We start from the raw sequence: 13,106 nt of genomic DNA on the forward strand, positions 1-13,106 counted from the left end.
CGATATCGCGATATCGATGCCCCGCCCACACTTCCTCAAGACTCACTCGCGTTTTTCGTTTATTTAATACTGCGCTCTGCTCTACCTCCACCAGTTACGAGGAAATGTTGGATTATACATTGTACTTATTTTTAAAAGTTTCGCAGCCCCATGAAGCAGTTGGCGGTTGGCATGGCAACTGGTGGTCGCCATTATGTCACATCCTGTTTCTGTGGTATAGTGTCAAACAATAGACACTTGGACATGCATAGACATTATATTAACTACCTTAAATGACAGAAACCATCCTTAAAAAAAAAATTTGATGTGTATTTTAGTGTTTTAGTTCAGCCCTAGTCCCATCCACTAACATGGAGGGGGTGGAGCTTATGACCTATACTGCAGCCAGTCACCAGGGGGAGCTCTACTTGCTTTGGCTTCACTCGTCGTCCATCTTTATACAGTCTATGCTACAGCCATATTGTTAATCTCCATTTGCAGCTTTAGTAGTATTCTCAGAAACTACTTTAGGAACAATTTGTGCATCATAAAGGTTTAAGAGCCTTTTGTTCACAAAGAACAGCAACTACAGTTTGCTTTTATTCTCAGATGATTCCAGTGGTGACCGATCAGGAATATCAACCATTTTACAGTATGATCCACTCTTCTGCTCTCGATCGTTAGGTTTTTAAAGACACTCTTTTTAGTGAGACGTTCCCTTAAATAAGCTAGTCCATATTCTTGGTTTTTGTTGAGGTGTGTGTGCATGGCAACATGAAAAACCTCCAGAATAATGTCCAAACCAGACGCCGGTCGCCTCATCCTCATTTTTATTGTGCTCTTTTTTTTTTTCTTTTTTTTTTCCTGAGGTGATGAGCCACTGAGCTGCTCTCACTTCCAGGAAGAGTTTGTCTGTTTTGAGTGTTGCCAGGAGCAGTGCTATCGCCTCCGACCACCGCTCTGGCCTCTGCTACTGTATTTACTCATATTTCTACAGTGTGTCACGTTACCATGGCAGCGGGCATTCCTGGCCAGCCGCACCCTACCGTGGGGTTTCTGATGACTCACTGCAGTGGTCAGCCCCACACAGAAACTCTCATACTTCCTTCTCCACATCTGTTGTCACGCCGTGGTTCCTCTTAATCACACGATGCTCTTGTGATCCGATCTGGCAAACTCTGGCATATTTACGCGTTCGCCACGCTTTCCAGGTCGGCCATTTTGAGTTGCGGCAGGATATTTCTCATAAACGCTCGGTGGTTTTGCCAGTGTCATGGTTCTGGGTTGCTTCCATTAGCTGCTCACAGGGGCAGCCATTTTAGGTCGATTCCCTCCAGGCAGCTCATGTTGCAAAGCTTTTATGCTGAACAACATTTAGAGTCTGTGCAATAATACTAGATAAAATGTTTGGTCCAACAGGTTTACTTTGCATTATCTTGACTTTAAAGCAGCAAAAATGTGAGAAAAGTTGCCATATATTCATCACTCTGACCAAAATCCATCTATCACTTATAATCCTGCAGACTTTTAATAAGTTTCACAACAAAACCCGATGCACCAACTTGATCAAGGATAGTTTTCATGAAGGGATGAACCGATCTAGCAGCCATACATCAGTTTCTTCACTTATATTTATTAATTATTTATATTTTCTCATTTTATTTTATTGCTTTTCTGTTTTCACATTTAATTGCAAATTAGAAAGAACTTTTCTCATAATAAACGACTGAATTTGTGCTGAATAAAAGATGTTTGTTTGCCTGGAAACTAAAGGGTTAATTTATAACCAAAAAAGAACAACAGAGAAATGAACTAAAACATGATGATTTTAAGCATTAATGTTGGCATTGTTCCAGTTCATCTGTGACCATTATGAAGGTGAACTGAGGGGATCGCCTGGCTGTCCTCAGATGCCTTCCTTCCTCCCTTCTGTTGCCTGCTCATTTATATACGTGTCTGGTTTGTATTAGTCCCAGATGGGCTGAAGTCAAATAGGGATCCTACGCATGTGCGAGCTGTTTGTAAGAAAGCGCAGGTGTGTCGGAAGTGAGTCACCTCCTCATTAAGCGTTTTTATTTCAGTAAATATCAGTGAGTTGTGGACTGAGACTTTAAAAACCATTCGTCCTGTGCACGTTCTATTTTTTCTTTCTTCTTATTTGTGCAGTGGGAGGATTCGGTATATGCTGGATATGGAGTGAGACCATGTACATCTGAACATAGGCTTGCTTGCATAAGACTGTTGTCTATAAAGATGGACAAATCCCTTTGTGACATCACCCATAGTAGTAACAAAAAAATGGTTTTGAAGCTCAAAGTGGTGTCTCTGGCAGTCGCCATCTTGGCAGCACTTCAAAAATTGGTGTAGCATGCATGGAGGTTAGAGGTGACATCTAGGCAGGTAGCAACCATAGACTGTATATAAATATGGACAACGTGTCGCCACTTCATTGCATTGGCCAAACTGACGCTATTTTCCCAATACGCCATCTTGCGACTGTGGAGCCAGAGTCTGCGCAGTACGGTCCGAGAGTTGAGCCACGATATCACAATATCGATGCCCCACCCACACTTCCTCCAGACTCACTCGCGTTTTTGTTTAATTAATACGCTCTGCTATACCTCCACCAGTTACAAGGAAACGTTGGATTATACACTGTACTAATTTTTTTTTTTAAATTGTTACAACTCTCACAGTCCCACGGGATAGCTTTACGGAGTGGTTGGCATGGCAACTGTTAGTCGCCATTATGTCACATATCCAAAATATTGACACTTGAACATGCATCATCATTATATCAACTACCTAAATTGACTGAAACCATCCTTGAAAAAATATTATTCGACGTGTATTTTAGTGTTTTAATTTGGCCCAAGTCCCATCCACTAACATGGAGGAGGCGGAGCTTATTACTTATACTGCCGCCAGTCACCAGGGGGAGCTCTACTTGCTTTGGCTTCACTTTTGAGGAGCAGTTCTGCCGTCCATCTTTATACAGTCTGTGGTTGAAACCTATGAGGGCGTGTTACTCAAAGAAACCACACCCATATTTATGCAAACTTTAAAGGGGGCGAGTTATTTAAAAATTCGCCTATGTACAGTTATCATGGGAAAATTTGCCACAGTGACCGAAATTGTTATTTATACCAGGCTGTAAACATGTTTATTTCTGCTGTAAAGAACATTTTAAGATGGACGTTTATCAGGATTGACTCACTTTTGGAGCCAGCTTCAAGTGGCCAGTTAAGGAACTGCAGGTTGCTGTCTGGTTAATACCTGGTTGTCACTCTCAGCAAATTTCCATTCAGTTAGTGTTCAGTCGTACTGCTTAAGGTTGAAGTGTGCATCATCGGTCTGCCTTTAGAAAACAGCAAGTTGAATCAGTAATATTAAATTCACTGTACATGAGGTGGACAGACGTACGTACAAACTCTAGAACAACAGATGTAACAGAGAGGAACATATCTGAAGTGACACCCTTTAGTACAAATCCATGGGAACTGGCTTCTAGTTCAGGCAGAATGTCCTGAGGTGTTTTTTTATGCATATTGTGTGTGTAAAGTGTGATGGCTGCAGAATAGTCGGGGAATTTATTACCAGATGTGAGCATCATGTACTGTTTAAGCAAAACCCCTCCCAGCATTTTTCCCACTGCTGCATTTCCAAATGTCAGACTCACATTTAACGACCTGGAAGACAACCATGTAGCTTAAATGACTTGCTATAAAGTACATACTGGAATGCAGAGAGCAGTTCTCTCTGGCTGCAGAGCTGAAAGGGTTGAGTTTAAAGCGTCCAACTGTCTCATTGAGTTGTCCTTTATTCACCACGGCAATGAGCTTCTATCGTGGCTCAACGACGGGCACAATAAATCTGACATCTTTATTTATACCCAGGCAAAGGTTAAGGATGCAGCTTCACAGAGATCAAATGAGGTTAGCCACTCGGAACGAACGGTATTCTTTTTGGATGACTTTCTACGTCAACCTGTTTGGTTGATAATGAGTTTTGAAGAGAAGGTTTAGCTGAGAGGTGAAGCTGTCAGAGGTTTGACGCAGGTACCGACCTCTCCATCTGAGGCTTTGTGATGGAAACAAAACAAAAGTCGGTTGCTTTGTTTGATTTAGAGCCACAGCTACAGGTAATGGAGACCACATGGAGATAGCGTCTCTGCGTCCAACGAGCCAACTCAGCACAGGCCTTCGAAGGTTTTAGATGAACCAAAATGCCACGAAATTCTTGTGCCGTGCAAGATATCTGTTTTCTTCTACCAGCAGAGATTCATGTCTTCTGTGCCATGCACCGAGAATTGATCCCAGCAGCGACCCCAGCTGCAGCTCAGCCATGTTTCTGATTTGCGATTCATTCCTCCAGATATCTTAAATCGGTATATCATTTCTGCTCTTGTGACAGGCAATCAAAATACCATTGAACTGGCAGCACATCATTTGCCTGGTATGATCGGCGATGGAGCTTCGCCCGGCGCCAAAATAGTTCGCAGTGATTCTTTCAGCGTTGCCACAGAAGGGTGGAGATATCTCCATCCTCAAAGTGCATGGTTTCAAATTCGATTACAGAAAGAGACACAAGAAAAGACTTTCAGATACGTCTTATTGTATTTGTGCCAGTGTTTGCGTTGAAGGTCCCAATGAAACTCTTAAGGATTATTGTCTAATGATCCATACGTGCTAGAGGGAGTCACAGTCTCGCCATCAGTACCCGCGATCCAAGACCAGGAATCTGTTTCACATTTATTTTCATGACAAACAGAATGACAAACAAACAGGCAAAATGTGATTTCTATTAAGGAGCCTGTAAAATGATTGCAGGGGTAATTATAAAGAAGAGTGATTGATGCTTTTTCTCGAAGCACCTCAGTTGTCACTTCTCTGTCGTGGGTTGCCTGGATCTCTTAACGTGATCTGCGGAGGGCACTCCAGTGTGTGCCTTGTTCTGATATTAATTACAAGCTGCAAAAGAATTCTTCAAATATCACCATCCCCTGCAAACATTTTCCAAACCTCCTGTTTGTATTTTTAGCTATGAATACGGTTGCCTTGGACTCTATATTGCTTTTCCAGTGTCAGTCTCGGCGGAGGTTGAGTAACAGAGCCTTAAACACAGGCACAATTGTCTCCTCTTAGGGGGAAATAAATGGCTTGATGACTTTTCCGTTTAGGTTTTGCAGAAGTTGGCTGGTTGGGGATGAGGGTTATGAGCGTTGAGATTATGGACTCTCCCAGTGTTTGACCTTTAGGTTGAGTGTTTCCAAAATTCTAAATGCTAAATGTCCGGAAAGAAAGAGTGTATTATATTAGACACCACCAGCACTTAAAACATACAAAGACTGCTGTTTATTTTGCACTATAACCTGCTGTTGGGTGTTGTTTTGTATGCATGGTGGTTTTTCCTTCAAGCCCATTTGATTGTTGGTCTTATCTGATGAAGGTCTATCTCTCATCTTCCCTCGTCTTCTGCATACACTCGACGTGGTTTTTGCAAATGCGGCACGAGTCGTACGGTAGCTTTAGTGGCTCCAAAGTTATGAGCTGAAATCTTCACGCCCAGCAGGAATGTAACACTAAAAGAAAAACAACACACACACACACAAACATAATACAGTATTTGTGCGGAAGCTGCGGTGTCTCTGTATGTCTTCCAGATGGTTGGGTCACTACCAACATCTGTGTCCCAGTGTGGAGACGGACGTACGTCAGAGGCCACAGCGAGGGTCTCCTTGCATGTATTCTTTAAGGTGTATTGTTTAAGTGTTGTGTCCATGTTGTTTTAGCGTAAACGTGCAATTTTATGCTTATTTATGTAGATAACTGATACCAAGAGGCAGTATGGACAGTAATGCTTGGGTTATTTTGGCCTTTTTCTGAAATAATTAGGGGTCCATGCAAACGAAGTTGCAGAGTTGACTCTGTACAAGCACCCCTACTTGGTCTCTAGGGGGCGCTACAAAGGCAACATTTCAATATCTCAAATACTGCAATAAGCTAACTTCATGAAATTTGGCATACACAATCTGTAACATATTGTGTCGACGCCCATCAAGTTGCATGTCATTACATCAACAGGGGGTGCTACAGGTGACACGGAAACATTTCGTATGACTTTAAGGCCTATAACTTTGGTGGTAGGGGGCGACTACATGTTTATATCTCACAAACCGCTACAGTCACCTGCTTGAAATTTGACAATAATAATCTGTGGATGACTCCTTACAAGCCCACCAAGTTTGGTGCAATACAGTCTATAGGGGGCGGTACTGGTGGCTCATGCCTCTGCATCCCGCTCGGGAACAACTTCGCCACGGCATGGACCCCTTTATGATCACTTGCGATCATCTAGTTGTCTAGAGTCTATGTTTTGACTACTGTCCACACGCACACACAACTAGTTCAGCACTACGCCTCCACTTCCGCCTCCATATTTGTCAGGTTGGAGTGGCGAATGGCGAGGCTGGACCTGAATGCAGGGCACAAAGGGGAGGCAGGAGCAGGAAACAAAATTATTTGATAAAAACTTGGGAGCAAAAGGGGCTGCAGGAAGAGCAGGATATCCAAAAACGCAACAACTAGATGATCGCAACCGTTCATAAAGGGGTCCATGCTGTGGCCAAGTCGTCCCTGAGCAGGACACAGAGGCATAAGTCACCAGTAGCGTCCCCTATAGCCTGAATTTCACGAAACTTGGCATGATTGTACGCAAGCATATTATAATGATGGCTGCTAAGTTTCATAAGGATTGGGTGAATACTTCAAAAGCTATAGGCCTTAAAGTCATATGAAATGTGTCTGTGTCACCTGTAGCGCCACCTGTTGATGTAATGTCACTTAACTGGATCCCTAAAACACCTCAGGAACACAGGAATCATCCACAGGAGAAAATATCACAGAGGGTTTGACAGAGGTAGCAGAACATGCAACTGGAAAGGCATGAATATACCTGTGGGCTGAGGGGTTAAGCTAATGAGGGTGGAGGACACAAGGAGAAACCAATCCAACAATCAAAGAGGGGAAAAGACAGGAAGTAAAACAAGCAAAACCAAGGAAGAACTCATTCATGACAATATTAAGACAGTCAGAAAGTTCAAAATCACATATTTGATGCTAAAATGCACTGGGTACAGTCTTTTGAAACAGTTTTATCTGTGTATTTATATCTCTTAAAATCTTTCAACTGAACTAATATAATGACGTTAGAAGAAGTTCAACAAACAGAAGCTTGTTTTTCATTACCAAGCTTGGTTTTGGTTCTGGACAACATGATCGCCCCGATGTTTGAGTGTCTCCATGCGAGGTAAATGGCTTTGCTGTGGTTAGTTTCCACCACAAAGCCTAACATTTGTACAGCATCAATTAATTTATTGTTTCACAGTTTGTCGTCCACGTTGGCGGCACCAAACACGTTGTGTCCGAAACAATCTTGCATTAAATACGGATAAGAAACATCTTTCAAATTTCAGATGATTTCATTAGACAATGTCAACCAGCCATTATTGGTGAAATTATCTGTCATCAGTCTGATTTTTGCGATAATAAACTACATAAATATTGAATTATGAGAGTGCTCATGTTCTGTTTAAAGACGGCTAATGCGGTGTTGGGTTTCATGTCTTTATCGCTCATCAAACACACAGGACACAACAAATCCTACGTCTAATCGTCTTCTCCCTTTTCATCCTTTTGGTTTCTGTTTACATCCTGTCGGCCCCCACCCCTTTGGATTCTCCCCTCCTCTCATCCCTCTCGCCTCTCATCCCCACTCGTTCTCTCTCGACTGAGAAGGTAGGAGGGGTTGTGAGCGTCGCTTCTCCTTTGCTGACTCATGATGACATTGGGGAAGATAAACCCTTTCATCACAGTGAGGCCAAAAATGATGTGGAGGAAATGATTCTTACGGGTTCGTGAAATGTTACTGGATGCAGATACTCTATATTGAAGTACTAATAATCAGAAGTATCTGAAGAAGAAACTCCTTGAAGAACTGAAGGAAGCTAAGGAAGTCAAAATGGTGGCTGGGATGGTGATGCCTTTAGCGGATCTGAGAGCGATCTATGAGCTACTCTTCAGAGATGGCGTCATTGTGGCCAAGAAGGAAACACGACCACAGTCCATGCACCCTGAAATCAAAGGGGTGAACAACCTTAAGGTAATCTGCGCTATGGGCTCCCTCAAATCTAAAGGCTACGTCAGGGAGACTTTTGTTTGGAAGCACGCCTATTATTATCTTACCGACGAAGGGATCGTGTACCTGCGAGCTTACCTGCGCCTGCCGCCCGAGATCATGCCGGCCACCTTGCAGAGCGTTCACCAGCCTGCATCCTCCGCTCAAGTCCGGACGACGAAAGGCCCCAAATCTGACGCCGCACAACCCAGGACTAAAGACCAAGAAGGCGAGATGAAGAGAAGCTACCGCAAGACAGTTGAAGAAGAGGGGAAACATTCGGACAGGCTTTCAAAAACCTTCAGAGGGTCCTACGAATTTAACGCATCAGTTGGTCCGTCTAGGGTTCTCAAGAGAGACTTCTGCAGAGGAGAGGAGGTTTACAAGACCAATCTTATAGATTCCTATCAACCGGTTGAGGAAAGACCTAACAGATTCACACCACCAACTTCTCTAGTTCTAAATTCTTCTTCACTTGTACCAAAGATCCCCAAAGAGATGCAACATCTTCACATGGCTTCAGATATTGTCCCAGAGGAGGAAGTCCTGCAGGGATTAGTTGGGGAGAATACTGCTCAACCACCAGCATCTTTTGAAGAGTATGGACATGCAGTTGCGACCGCCATGCAGGAGCAGAAGGCTGCATCTGAGGAGCCGACAAAAGAACCGATACTAGATCAAATGAATGGGGGAACCCTAAATCTGTCCATGGAGGTACTTAAAGAGGTGGTTGGATCTGGTGCAGACATGGCAGCGGACCCCCAAACGAATAATTTGTTGGCAAAGAAAGGTGTAGAGGACACTGATGTGGGGACCAGAGATGCCCACGAGGAGATACCATCCAATGCTGAAATGATAAAGCAAACTCTTGAGTCTGATTGTCACTCAGAAATCCCTCCATCGACAGATTTTACAGACCTGCCCAAGGACAAAGAAGCAGATTACTGTGACAAAGAGAATACGAAATTCATTGAGAAGACATTTTCTACAAAAATCGTCTCTCTGTATCGTGTCGCCTCTGAGGACTCCTCCACTAAGGCAGACTGTCCTGACCCTGTACTCCCATCAAAGGGCCCAGATGTTCCCCTGAACGTCCTTCTGCTCCAAGGAGACTGGACCAAAGATGTTCAGCAGACATGGTCTGACATCATAGAAGGTTTGAGTTTCTTCGTCCTTCTCCTCCTCCTCCTGCTCTGTTCTTTCCTCTTTCCTCTGCACTGCAGTGGCTATCTGGGCGTTGCTATGGGCACCGTTTCTGTTTGGGAGGCTGAGAGTGGGATAATTTGATCTTGTAGTGATCCAAGTAATGGGCTTGTCATTTTCCATGCAGTGAAATGTCATTTTACTGGCTGCACGTGGCTTTGCCTTTTAATATGTTTGTACAAAGTGCGTTAAAAAGAGACAGACGTGCAGGAAATAACATTTATACGTCATTCATATCCATTTTCACAAATGTCGAATGTTGTGAAAACGAATGTTGCTCCTGTACAGAGCGTAACTAAAACTCTAAAACACTGAGTCAGTGTTTGGACATGGAATTTAAGATGACCTCCACAATTAGACCATGCTGCCTAATATCAGATTACACACACACACTGAGACAACAATGAGAAAATGTGAATCTCTGAAAATGTGTAAGAAAATGTAAACAACTAAAAAAAAAAAACCACCAAAACAAAGAGAAGTTTTTCTAACTTTTAAAACTTTTAAAAGATTATTTTTATTAGATTTCAAACACTGAGTTTCAACCAGTTTTAACTAAAGGCATGACAATGCTCGCATATACACTGATCAGGCATAACATTATGACCACCTTCCTAATATTGTGCAGGTCTCCCTTGTGCCTCCAAAACAGTTGTCTCATCAGAGAATGGACATGGTCCTTCTGAGGGTGTCCTGTGGTGTCTGGCAACAGGATGTTATTCGTGGGGGGCTTTGTGGATCATCCCACAGATACTTGATCAGTTTGGGATCTAGTGAATTTGGAGGCCAGGTCAACACCTTGTGCTGTTCTTCATGTTTTTTTTTTAGTTGTTCCTAAAGTGTTTTTGTGTGTGTCTGTGTCAGGCTGCATCCTGCTGGGGATGGCTGCTGCCATCAAGGAGTGTCATTGCTATGGGGTGGGGGTGCCTGGTCTGGTCTAGGTGGGTGCCACATATATAAGTAATATCCACATGAATGAATGCCAGGTCCAGAAGTTTCCCAGCAGAACACTGAATTGTCACAAGATGGTCAATGTTATTCACTTCTCCTGCCAGTGGTCATAATGTTGTGGCTGACTTTTTTTTTTTTTTTTTTTTTTTTTACATATATGTAAATATAGAGAGATATTTTTGGATGAAGCCAAAGAAAAAGTTGTATTTGCATTTTAAATATTCACGTTCACAGTTCAGTGCTGATACACGGAAGTACAGACATAGAGCAGATAGTTACACTGCAGTATTTATCATGACACTGGATGCAAACATCCACTGTATTCAGCATCAGCAAAGGTGAAAAAACATGTAAATAAATACATATGTAAGACATTAAAACATGAAACATACATGCATTAAATTTAAGTAATGTAGATGATAGTAAGTGAAGTTAATTCTGCCATCTGCTGGTGAAAAACAGACCTACTTTAACTACTGTCCTGCTACTGTGGACATTTTGACAAGCACCACCTGCATTTTAAAATATAAACCCTCCACTGTGGTTCATTTCTCTTCAGTTTAGATAGAATTCCCTTTTTTCCCCACCAGATTATAGATCTTTATAAAGTCTTCTACAAGACCTTGACTGTGATTCTACGTGAGCCACTTGCGTGAGTTAAACTGCCTCTCTCATATAAAGTCCGCCTGAGAACTTTCCATCGTCAGAGGAGACGATATGACTCAGCAGAGGCCGGGAAATGTGAGTCCAATTAAGCCACACTCAGCTTTTCCTGCCTGTGCCTCCACAAGAGGGGCGAAGCAGCGGCAGGAGCAGGAGCAGGAGCAGATGAGAACATGTGCCACCTTTCATCTGCCCTTCAGTTAGCCCAGCCTGCAAATGAACGTAAACCCCAACGTTTAAAAAGACCATACTGTACGTGAACACTCTGCAGAACACAAGAGCTAGAAACCCGCTGCCTCTGCTGCTCCGCTGCTATGTGTTGCATTTTTTAAATCAACAAGAAAACAGCTACGAGGGAAATGAGTTTCACTAGAGACTTCATGGAGGCTTTGATTCAGCACGGCCAAGGTAGGCAGTTCTGTCTTCTTACCAAAAGGTGTCAGCACAGAAATACTTTCTGTCGAGAGGCAGCTTGTGTGGAGGAGCAGAGAGGATGAGGCAGGTATGGGTGTGTCTCTCTCTCTCTCTCTGTGTGTGTGTCGGTGTATCAGATAACAATCAAGTGCCAACACTTTGTTTTAGGTCTGGACTTTGCTTTTCAACGGAATCACTCCGGCTCCGGTTTATCTCGATCTCTCTCGGGGAAGCAAGTGTTTAATCTAGAGGGTACACGATTTATATTATAGCTCATAACTTTACACAGAAGACCTTGAGTTGGACACCACCCACGCCGCCTTGACTGTGTCTGGGATCGTGTTTCCTGGTGTTAAGTCTTAGAGGGGAGTGGGCAGCGGGACGGCCCCTGACTGGCTGCTCCCCGCTCTCCCCTGCAAAGAATAATAAATACAAGGCGTTGCACAAAGCAGCAGGTCTGGGTGGGCTCAGGAAGAACACACAGCTGTGTAGATAGCACAAGCTTAAGAGTTTACGGCCTTGAGTGGAGACGGCGTTTTAGTTTTGCGTCTTTAGGCCTGCAACTAATGATTTTTTTGGGGGTGCAAATTATTAGCCGATGAACAAAAAATGCAAATTATCAATTCAAAACCGAGCATATTCATTTTGCATTAAATAGGAAAAAGAATATGGAAGCAAGGAATGAATGACCTTTGAGGACAGTGAAAATTAATGAGCACTTGCTTCAAATACATGACGCTAGAAGCTCATTTCTATCTGTAGTTCTCGAAATAACTAAATCCATTAATCAATAGTTTCCTTTTTTGTTTTATTTCTCCGAAAAATAAGGTTTTCATTCCCCCGACAGCATCAAAATAATTGTTCTGGGTAGCAAAGCTAGTTCGGTTCCAGCCTGTGCCCTTCGCCGACCCAATAACTTCCCGTCTCTCGTCATGAGAGTAAAGAAAACAAGGTATGAAAGGACAAAAATAAAAGATATTGGCCAAAAGGAAGCATAAAAAGCTACCATGGTGCTGAGCTGAGCTAATATCCCCCATATTTGTCAGATATAAAATATCTCGGCGTCATTTTCCTGATCTTGTTGAATGTTCCATCTCATACTGTCGCAGCTTTAAATCAGAACCATCGCTGTCGTAGTCACGCTGATTGATTCACATCCTGTGGACATGGGGGCATAACTGAACTGTCTCCAACTTTTTTTTTTTTTTTTTTTTTTTATGGTTTCCACAGAGAAGCCTTTGTTACAGCTGGCAAAAAATCATGTTTTCCGCTCTTTGTCTAAAGCCTGTAAGTAAAACGTGAATGTGTCCCTGGGAGTTTCTGACTCCCTGCACATGGATCCCATCCAGAGCGGCTCTCGTCAGAAACCGCCAGCGCATGAGATGCTGTTTCCACTGAGGAAAGCCTCGCAAATTAAATCCAACTCAGAGCGCTGTCTAAGTTTTTACTTCCCCGCCGTGCTTTTCTCCTTCCCCTTCTCCTTCTCTCTCTCTCCTCTCTCTCTCTCGCGCTCCCCCTTTTTTGTTTTTTTTGGTGCTTTTTCTACACGCCCCCCTCGGTTTTGATGAGAACACAGTGTCGTGGGGTCAGATGTGATTCTTTGGCAGTTCTGCATTTTCTCTAAAAGTCGTGGAGACGCTCGGAGACGATGGACCTGTGCTGTTGTTTCTGTTCAGGACCGCCACACGGTAGGTCTGATTTATTTTGTTTGTTTTTTTACA

General features: G+C 43.1%; 1 protein-coding gene across 1 annotated transcript in view; it reads left to right on the top strand.

Annotated features, from left to right (window-relative positions):
- The first annotated feature begins 12,995 nt into the window (after positions 1–12,995).
- pleca (plectin a) overlaps positions 12,996–13,106 on the top strand; it is a 47,557-nt gene continuing 47,446 nt past the window's right edge. The window contains exon 1 of the mRNA XM_084562813.1: positions 12,996–13,073. Within this exon, the coding sequence (XP_084418939.1) occupies positions 13,034–13,073 (40 nt within the window). The 5' untranslated portion in view covers positions 12,996–13,033. The remainder of the gene's footprint in view (positions 13,074–13,106) is intronic.

The sequence above is a fragment of the Chelon labrosus genome, assembly GCF_963514085.1.
Source record: "Chelon labrosus genome assembly, chromosome: 16".
In the NCBI taxonomy this organism is placed as follows: domain Eukaryota; kingdom Metazoa; phylum Chordata; class Actinopteri; order Mugiliformes; family Mugilidae; genus Chelon; species Chelon labrosus.